Source organism: Kryptolebias marmoratus, linkage group LG17 (assembly GCF_001649575.2).
Source record: "Kryptolebias marmoratus isolate JLee-2015 linkage group LG17, ASM164957v2, whole genome shotgun sequence".
NCBI classification, from domain to species: Eukaryota; Metazoa; Chordata; class Actinopteri; order Cyprinodontiformes; family Rivulidae; genus Kryptolebias; species Kryptolebias marmoratus.
Genome location: NC_051446.1, coordinates 26,844,783 through 26,853,953, shown reverse-complemented (window position 1 = coordinate 26,853,953; position 9,171 = coordinate 26,844,783). Strand labels below are relative to the sequence as shown.

At 53.2% G+C, this 9,171-nt stretch overlaps 1 protein-coding gene across 2 annotated transcripts in view; it reads left to right on the top strand.

The window, feature by feature from the left end:
* heatr1 (HEAT repeat containing 1) overlaps nucleotides 1-9,171 on the top strand; it is a 25,790-nt gene that overhangs the window by 4,337 nt on the left and 12,282 nt on the right. The window contains exons 6-27 of one of the 2 annotated variants that reach the window (XM_017438541.3): nucleotides 170-310; nucleotides 512-723; nucleotides 801-934; nucleotides 1,005-1,086; nucleotides 1,786-1,887; nucleotides 1,987-2,095; nucleotides 2,192-2,299; nucleotides 2,573-2,668; nucleotides 2,736-2,824; nucleotides 2,913-3,109; nucleotides 3,190-3,311; nucleotides 3,394-3,591; nucleotides 3,685-3,856; nucleotides 4,431-4,579; nucleotides 4,668-4,860; nucleotides 5,088-5,260; nucleotides 5,363-5,515; nucleotides 7,448-7,666; nucleotides 7,965-8,096; nucleotides 8,169-8,272; nucleotides 8,604-8,750; nucleotides 8,851-8,969. In XM_017438541.3, coding sequence (XP_017294030.1) covers nucleotides 170-310; nucleotides 512-723; nucleotides 801-934; nucleotides 1,005-1,086; nucleotides 1,786-1,887; nucleotides 1,987-2,095; nucleotides 2,192-2,299; nucleotides 2,573-2,668; nucleotides 2,736-2,824; nucleotides 2,913-3,109; nucleotides 3,190-3,311; nucleotides 3,394-3,591; nucleotides 3,685-3,856; nucleotides 4,431-4,579; nucleotides 4,668-4,860; nucleotides 5,088-5,260; nucleotides 5,363-5,515; nucleotides 7,448-7,666; nucleotides 7,965-8,096; nucleotides 8,169-8,272; nucleotides 8,604-8,750; nucleotides 8,851-8,969 — 3,151 coding nt within the window. Of the gene's footprint in view, nucleotides 1-169; nucleotides 311-511; nucleotides 724-800; nucleotides 935-1,004; nucleotides 1,087-1,785; nucleotides 1,888-1,986; nucleotides 2,096-2,191; nucleotides 2,300-2,569; nucleotides 2,669-2,735; nucleotides 2,825-2,912; nucleotides 3,110-3,189; nucleotides 3,312-3,393; nucleotides 3,592-3,684; nucleotides 3,857-4,430; nucleotides 4,580-4,667; nucleotides 4,861-5,087; nucleotides 5,261-5,362; nucleotides 5,516-7,447; nucleotides 7,667-7,964; nucleotides 8,097-8,168; nucleotides 8,273-8,603; nucleotides 8,751-8,850; nucleotides 8,970-9,171 lie in introns of both variants that reach the window. The other variant, XM_017438540.3, reaches the window with a different exon arrangement.

Here is a 9,171-nt window from a genome sequence, read left to right as displayed (position 1 = left end):
GGAGCGACTCAGCGGTCAGACTGTCAGGAGCGACTCAGCGGTCAGACTGTCAGGAGCGACTCAGCGGTCAGACTGTCAGGAGCGACTCAGCAGTCAGACTGTCAGGAGCGACTCTTTCGGCTGTAAAATGACGTCTGAGGTTCTCACTCAGATATTTTCTGGTTTTCAGGCATTCTCCGGCCTCTCGGACACGTTCTCCCAGCTCAGAGTCATCTTCTCCTTCTACGCCTCCACAATCGTCCCCGCTCTGGACGCTGTGGACAAAGTTTCTGACTCCATCATCGCCAAGCTGCTGCCCTACGTGCAGACGGTAGTGGATCAGAGACTTGGGCAGGGGATGTTTTCATGTTTTGTTTAGATCCGTGTTTTAGTTTATTTGTAGTGAAGTTAGTCTCAGCTAGGGGGCGCTGTTTGGCCCCGGTCATCCTTACATTAGCAGAACGGTTCTGTTTGGGTGAAGAACATCCCTGTTGATGAGTTTGTGGTTCTGATGGTCTCCCGGTCCCCTCAGGGTCTAAAGTCGCCCCTGCTGGACTTCAAAGCCACCTCCTACATGATCGTGTGCCAACTCGCCGTGAAGGTGGTGATGGAGGCGGGTCTGGTGAACAGCCTCGCCGTGCACGTCAGCAAGTCTCTGCTCAAAGAGCCGGTTCTGGCCCAGGAGGGTCTGGGCTGCCTGACGGTGCTGCTGCAGAACCAGAAGGAAGGTTCCGCCGGGCCCAGGTAGCTCCTGTGCAGCTCAGGTGTTCTGAGCATGCTCAGTTCAGGCACGGTCTCGTCTCACCTGTGTGTCGTTTCAGGGCGGTGGGCCAGCTGTGCTCGATGCCGGCGCTGGTCTCCACACTGCAGGTCCTGGCCGCGACTCATGATGTCAGTCCTTTGCTGAGGTACCTGCTGCCTCACCTGGTCCAGAACCTGTTCCTCTGCAGCTCAGGTGAGAACTGAAACATCTGGATCCAGAGCCAGAACTCAGAGCAGACTTTACCTGATGCTCTGTGTCACAGGTGAGGTGGACAGGCTCGTCGTGTTGGAGTCCATCCTGAAATCTGTCCCACTGACCAAAGACTTGGACCGGATCGTGGCCCAGTAAGTCTTCATCACGAGTCCAGCACAGAAGATCTCCAGAGACCACTGGAGTCCAGTTTCAGGTCTTCAGAAATTCAGTTGGAGACTAAAGAGGACTAGTTTTCAGTCCAGGTCCAGACTTTAGAGGACTAACACAAATCTAGCTCTGAATCTTTAAAGGACTAGTTTCAGTCTATGGAAAACTAGATCAAGTCAAGTCTTCAGAAATCTAATTAGTCTAAGGAAGACTAGTTTGTGTCGAGTCTTTAGTTCTCTGGTCATTGTTTAGTCTTCAGAAAACAAGGAAGACTTGTTTCAAGTCCAAACGGATGTTTCTGAACACTGTCTCAAGACTATTAGAGGGTTAATCCAAGTCCCATCTCAGATCTGAAGAGGACGAGTCCAAGACTAGTTTCAGTTCTTAGAGAACGGAACAAGTCAGTTAAACTCCAGTCTTCCTAGGACTATTTTAGGACAAGTTTTTAGTTCCCTAGTCTGAGTCTAGTCTTTAGAAGACCCGTCTTTATTTAAATTTTAGTCTTTTCCGTTATGGCGAACTGGTCCATGTGAAGTCTTTAGTCAGGGGGGTCCATAAGTCCTGAAGGAGGTCCAGTCCTGGATGAGTCTTAAGATTAAGGATCCAAGTCAAGTCTGGAGTCTTTAGAGGTCTTCTCTTGGTCGTGCTGGGTTTTAGAACAGGTTCTGTTGTTCCTCCTGCAGATTGCTGTTGGACCAGTATCTGAGTCAAACTGAACGTTCTGCCAAGGACTTGTTGATTCTGGACCAGACTCTTCTGCCTCTGGTCCAACTGTTTGAGTCCAGGTAGGACCACATTTATATGGTTTTTAAATGATTTATTCAAGTGGTTTACCTGCCTCCACAAAGACCTGGACCATGAGCTGTAAGTCTGTCCCCTTTCAGGTACGGTGGAGCTCTGGACGATGTCCTTGCTGGTCATGTGGCAGACAAGCAGCAGAAACGTCTCTTCCACCGGTTCTTGTCCCTGTCCATGAGCAGCGGGAAATATGAGGTAAACCCATCATTTTATCCACTTGGGAGGTTTTCATGAGTAAAAAGGTTTAATTCTGGATTTCTGTGTCTGTTGGACCGTCTGTGTCTCTGTTAGATTTTAGGCGACTCGGACACGTCGCTGCTCCTCAGTCTGAAACATCCACAACCATCGGTCCGAGTGTCGGCTGTGGAGCATCTGATGGGACTCATCTCCTCTGGACAGGTAGCTGTGGGACGTCAAAGGTCCTGGGACAGGTTCATTTCCTGATGGTGTTCCTCAGGGTTCGGTTCTGAGCCCCCATTCTTCTCTTTACTGAGGTTCTGCAGGATGTCCTGTTGTTTCTGTAAGACTGACAGAAACAGATGGACGTATTTGTACCTTTCTGTTAAAGACAGAGGTCGATGAAATACCTTGTTTCTGTGTGAATCTGAAGCTGTAGGGGTTGATGTTGTAGGTTCTGTCAGGGTTCTGAGTTAGTCTTGTTTCCTGCAGCAGCAGAGTTTGGACGAAGGCTTCCTGAAAGACGCCGTCATGGAGCGTCTGAAGGACGACGTTCCTGAAGTGGTCGCAGCGGCGCTCAGAGTTCTGCAGGTCAGTGAAGTAAACGTGTGTGTTTCACTCAGTCTTCACGGTGCGTTCACTGTTGCTGTTTTTTTAGATGCTGCTTGATGTTTTGGAACCGGAGGACGTCGTGTTGTGTTTACTGTCTCTGTTGGACAGAGCTGAAACGTCCCTGGCTGAGCCGTGGTCAGTGAAGTAAACACGTTTAATCACACCTCAGGTGGATGTGTGGCCTTCACGAACCTTCAGTAAATCTGAGCTCTGTCTCCTTCAGGCTGCCCGTACTGATGGTGGCGGTGCGTTTACTGTCTGACCCCCGGCTGGGAAAAGGCGATGCTGAGTTTGTACAGAGGACAGGCTGGAAGTTGCTTCCCTTCCTGGTGATCACCTCGGCTGAGCTCGAGCTCGCCGTCTGCGTGGCCCAATGCTCCATCCTCGCCCAGAACCCCCTCACCCACAACTGGGCCCACGGTACAGCTTCCTGTGGCTCCTTCACAATAAAAGCTTCTTATTAAATAAAGAAGAAGCTCAAGGTCATTGTTTCCTTGCAGAGCTGGATGAGGTGATGAAGAGAAGGTCCAAACCCGGGTTTGTTGGTTCTGCCAACCAGCGTCTGGTCTCCACGTTGAGCAGGAACCTGGGAGACATGGAGCTGTTCTCCAGACGGGACGCTGTGAGTGACAGCTGAACGCTCTGACAGGTGGTTCAGTCCCAGGTTGGGTTTCTGTCTCAGTTTTGGGTTTTCTGTGTCTCAGCTGGACAAACTGCTTGTGTTGGTGGAGCAGCAGCGGGGATCCGGTCTCAGAGGGAGGGCCTCCTTCCTGGTTCTGACCCAGACTCTGCTGCTGGGTCTAAGGGAGCTGAGCGAGACCCAGCACCTGCTGACGGCTCAGAGGGTCTACACAGTGCTGGAGCCCCCCCTGCTCGAGGGCAGCGGGACTGATGGTGCTCAGGTGAGTCTCAGGGGTCTGCTGGGACTCCAGGAGTCCAGGTGCATTGTGGGAAATGAGGCCTGTTGGTTATTTGTCCTCTGTGTGATGTCACAGGAAATCTCCCTGCATCCCTGCGTCCCTGCATCCTTCTCTGAAGCCCTGACGCTCTACCTGAGCAGGTGTGAGGAGCAGCAAGGTAAACGTTTGGACCAGTTCAGCTCAGTTCTGATGGTTCTGCTCAGGGACTTTGTCTCCACGCTCAGGTGTCCTGACGCCTCCTTCAAAGGTAAAAAAAACCATCATTTGAGAGCGGAACGACGGACAGATGATCGAAACAGTCACCTGTCCCTCACCTGTCACCCGTCTCTCCTGTCCCTCACCTGTCCCTCACCTGTCACCTGTCCCTCACCTGTCACCTGTCCCTCACCTGTCTGTCACCTGTCCCTCACCTGTCACCTGTCTCTCCTGTCTGTCACCTGTCCCTCACCTGTCACCCGTCTCTCCTGTCTGTCACCTGTCCTTCGCCTGTCACCTGTCCCTCACCTGTCACCTGTCTCTCCTGTCCCTCACCCGTCTCTCCTGTCTGTCACCTGTCCCTCACCTGTCACCTGTCCCTCACCTGTCACCCGTCTCTCCTGTCTGTCACCTGTCCCTCACCTGTCACCTGTCTCTCCTGTCTGTCACCTGTCCCTCACCTGTCACCCGTGTCTCCTGTCTGTCACCTGTCCCTCACCTGTCACCTGTCCCTCACCTGTCACCTGTCACCTATCTCTCCTGTCCCTCACCTGTCACCTGTCCCTCACCTGTCTCTCCTGTCTCTTACCTATGTCACCCCGGTCCTCCACCTGTCTGTCCTCCAGGTGAGTCCTGGTGGAACCCGGAGAAGCTGGACACCAACACCTGCTGCTACCTGGGCCTGATCTGTCGTCTCTTCAGCCTCGTCCTCAGCGGCAGCGCCGAGGGTCCGATGGCAGGCAGCTTCAGGGACCTGATGAAGCTGCTTGTCCAGGTGAGACGCCTTCTCCACGCTGAGAGGTTTCCTTACCTTAGTGCTCCGGTTTCAGGTGGAGTTAAGTCCATGTGTCCATCTCCTTCAGGTCCACCTGCCGGAGCCGCCGACCCTCTTCAGGTTCCTTTGTGTCCTTTGGGGATATGGTCGTAACCATGGAGACCAGCTGGATGTGAAGGTGGACGCCGTTCTGCAGACCCGGGCTCTGTATATGGGTCGAGTTCTGCTGGACGGCTCACCTGTCCCCACGCTGGACGAGCTGGCAGCTGCAGACTCACCTGGTGAGAGAAGAAAAGTCAAGTTTTTTAGTTTGTTCTGAGTGGTTCTAGTGGTTCTGAGTGGTTCTGCAGAGGTTCTGCAGAGGTTCTGGAGGTTTTCCTTGGACTTGGTTGATATAAATTAAAGTATTGGAGCTCTGATTTTTCTGTGTCTCTGTTTGTGTGTCTGTTGGGTCTATGTGTGTCTCTGTTTGTCTGTGTGTGTGTGTTTGTCTCTGTTTGTGTGTCAGTTGTCCCATCCTTGTTGTGCAGTCTCACTTCTCTGGTTCAGGAGGTCCGACGGGCTGCCCTCAGCACCCTGCAGAGCCTATCAGAAGCCAGCAGCTCCCCATTTCAGCCAATCACAGAGCGGCTGCTGAAGACCTCGGAGGAGCTGGTGGCCGACCCGTCCTACCTGAACACGGTGAGCCTTCATCAACCGTTCCACAGAGTTTGGAAGGCAAGATAAAACCAGAGAAATGTTTGGGTCAGAGTCTGATGCCCGGGTTCTTCTGTGGACCTGCAGGTTCTGGGTGTTCTTCATGACGAGTCTTCATCCAGCAAACAGAAGAAGCTGAAGGCGTCGCTGCAACATCTGCTGCAGAGCGTCCAGAACCCCCGCTGCCCGTCCTACAGCGCCGCCGGCCTGCTGCGAGCTCTCAGCCTCGTTAACGGACAGGTCAGAGGTCACAGGTCCTGCAGGGGTCTCGGGTCCTGCAGAGGTCCCAGGTCCTGCTGAGGTCTCAGGTCCTGCAGAGGTCACAGATCCTGCAGGGGTCACAGGTCCTGCAGAGGTCTCAGGTCCTGCAAGGGTCTCAGGTCCTGCAGAGGTCTCGGGTCCTGCAGAGGTCTCAGATCCTGCTGAGGTCTCGGGTCCTGCAGAGGTCTCGGGTCCTGCAGAGGTCTCGGGTCCTGCAGAGGTCTCGGGTCCTGCNACCCGTGTCTCCTGTCTGTCACCTGTCCCTCACCTGTCACCTGTCCCTCACCTGTCACCTGTCACCTATCTCTCCTGTCCCTCACCTGTCACCTGTCCCTCACCTGTCTCTCCTGTCTCTTACCTATGTCACCCCGGTCCTCCACCTGTCTGTCCTCCAGGTGAGTCCTGGTGGAACCCGGAGAAGCTGGACACCAACACCTGCTGCTACCTGGGCCTGATCTGTCGTCTCTTCAGCCTCGTCCTCAGCGGCAGCGCCGAGGGTCCGATGGCAGGCAGCTTCAGGGACCTGATGAAGCTGCTTGTCCAGGTGAGACGCCTTCTCCACGCTGAGAGGTTTCCTTACCTTAGTGCTCCGGTTTCAGGTGGAGTTAAGTCCATGTGTCCATCTCCTTCAGGTCCACCTGCCGGAGCCGCCGACCCTCTTCAGGTTCCTTTGTGTCCTTTGGGGATATGGTCGTAACCATGGAGACCAGCTGGATGTGAAGGTGGACGCCGTTCTGCAGACCCGGGCTCTGTATATGGGTCGAGTTCTGCTGGACGGCTCACCTGTCCCCACGCTGGACGAGCTGGCAGCTGCAGACTCACCTGGTGAGAGAAGAAAAGTCAAGTTTTTTAGTTTGTTCTGAGTGGTTCTAGTGGTTCTGAGTGGTTCTGCAGAGGTTCTGCAGAGGTTCTGGAGGTTTTCCTTGGACTTGGTTGATATAAATTAAAGTATTGGAGCTCTGATTTTTCTGTGTCTCTGTTTGTGTGTCTGTTGGGTCTATGTGTGTCTCTGTTTGTCTGTGTGTGTGTGTTTGTCTCTGTTTGTGTGTCAGTTGTCCCATCCTTGTTGTGCAGTCTCACTTCTCTGGTTCAGGAGGTCCGACGGGCTGCCCTCAGCACCCTGCAGAGCCTATCAGAAGCCAGCAGCTCCCCATTTCAGCCAATCACAGAGCGGCTGCTGAAGACCTCGGAGGAGCTGGTGGCCGACCCGTCCTACCTGAACACGGTGAGCCTTCATCAACCGTTCCACAGAGTTTGGAAGGCAAGATAAAACCAGAGAAATGTTTGGGTCAGAGTCTGATGCCCGGGTTCTTCTGTGGACCTGCAGGTTCTGGGTGTTCTTCATGACGAGTCTTCATCCAGCAAACAGAAGAAGCTGAAGGCGTCGCTGCAACATCTGCTGCAGAGCGTCCAGAACCCCCGCTGCCCGTCCTACAGCGCCGCCGGCCTGCTGCGAGCTCTCAGCCTCGTTAACGGACAGGTCAGAGGTCACAGGTCCTGCAGGGGTCTCGGGTCCTGCAGAGGTCCCAGGTCCTGCTGAGGTCTCAGGTCCTGCAGAGGTCACAGATCCTGCAGGGGTCACAGGTCCTGCAGAGGTCTCAGGTCCTGCAAGGGTCTCAGGTCCTGCAGAGGTCTCGGGTCCTGCAGAGGTCTCAGATCCTGCTGAGGTCTCGGGTCCTGCAGAGGTCTCGGGTCCTGCAGAGGTCTCGGGTCCTGCAGAGGTCTCGGGTCCTGCAGAGGTCTCGGGTCCTGCAGAGGTCTCAGGTCCTGCAGAGGTCTCAGGTCCTGCAGAGGTCTCGGGTCCTGCAGAGGTCTCAGGTCCTGCAGAGGTCTCGGGCCCTGCAGACATTTAGTTTCCTCAGATCTAAAATCTCAAACAGCATCTTGTGTTTCTGTTTCTGAACCTTTCAGTCCGTCCTGTCCGCCCTGCTTCCTGTTCTGGACCGGCTCCTGGATCAGACAGGTCCGGACTCTCCATCCCTGCTGCCAGATGAGACCCAGCTGCTGCAGCTGGTTCTGGGGAAGTTTAACGAGGCGTCGGCGCCGCTGCTGGGCCAGGACCAGAACAGTTTGGACCTGTTCATCAGAGCTCTGAAACTGCCCGGGTGTCAGGTCTTCGCTCTGGAGCAGGTCAGTTTAAGTTAACGAGTCTTAATCCAGAGATTAACATCTGGATCAGATTTAGGTGTAAAACAAATTTATTCAAATAAAAACTGTTGCACTAAGGATTTCACTTCAGATCTTTTTAGGAATATTAAAAAAAACTAAACAAACTGCAAAAAAATCTGATTTGAACTTCAGTTTGAATCTTTTAGTGATTTCTTTAAGTTTATTTAATCTCCATTCTGGACCAAACAAAGGCTAAAGGGTAAAACTGGAGGAGTTAACTTAGTTTAACGTGGAATAACTCCCTCCATCGTCTCTGCAGATCACAAAGCCCTTCTTCTCGGCTCTCAGAGACGAGAAGGTGCAGCAGAAGCTTCTGTCGGAGATGTTCGACCTGCTGGTGGAGAGCAGGAGCCCTCTGGTGGCCAACACCGTCAGCAGCGTCTTCAAAACGGTACCTGAGCAGAACCGGAGCTGACGGGCTTCAGATGAAGAGTGGACCTAAAAGCTTGTCTTCTTCATACAGATCGCTGTTGATGCTCAGCTGGTGGCCAATGAGCTCGCTCCTCCAGAAAAACCACGAGTCAGTGTGACGGTGCAACAAACCCGCCGGAGCAAGATGACTCTCAGGTAGCTGCTGAAATCAGCCGAAGAAGCTAAAATCAGCAGGATACAATCTAAAATGAGCAGAACTCAACATTCTCACTGTTCCAGCTGGATTTGAAGTTTTCATCAGAGGAGTTGTTTGTTTCTTCACTTTCACTCTGTTTTCAGTGAAATTATTAAGCTGAATTCATGGAAAAGTCACTTTCTATGCAGACAATGCTCTGAGTTATACTCCAGGCTGTAGACTCTGATAATCAGATCATTCTGTCCGGATTTCAGGATAAATGAGAAGGATTTTACACATTTTCATAAAAATGTTCTTTTGTTCAAAATCCAAATGTCTGTTCCTACTCAGGAAAGCTCAGGACAGTGGCGGTGTGGATCCAGAGGGGGGCGCTGTGCCGTGGCAGAGAGTCACTCTGATCCTGGAGCTGCTGCAGCACAAGAAGAAGCTGAAGAGGGCCCAGGCGTTGGTGCCGGTTCTGTTCTCTCTGCTCTCCAGGTAACGTTCTGCTGGTTTGTGTCTTCAGTTCTTCGATTCATCGAGCGTCTCCCTCCAGGACGGTCCAGCTTCGTGTTCTGATGTTTGTCCGTGTGCTCAGGTGTTTGGACCCGTGTGCAGGAGACCCAGCCGACATGGAGTACAGCAAGCAGCTGCTGCTCTGCTGTTTGCTCAACATCTGTAACAAACTGTCGGCTGATGGAGGTCTGGCAGCTGCAGGTCTGACCCGTTTCTCACTTGATGGTTCCCTGTTCTGTGTTGTTGCTCTCTGTGGGTGTTGTTGCCGACCCTCGCCCTGACCCTCGTCCTGACCCTTGCCCTGACCCTCGTCCTGACCCTCAACCTGACACTTGCCCTGACCGTCATCCTGACCCTCGTCCTGACCGTCGTCCTGACCGTCGTCCTGACCCTTGTCCTGACC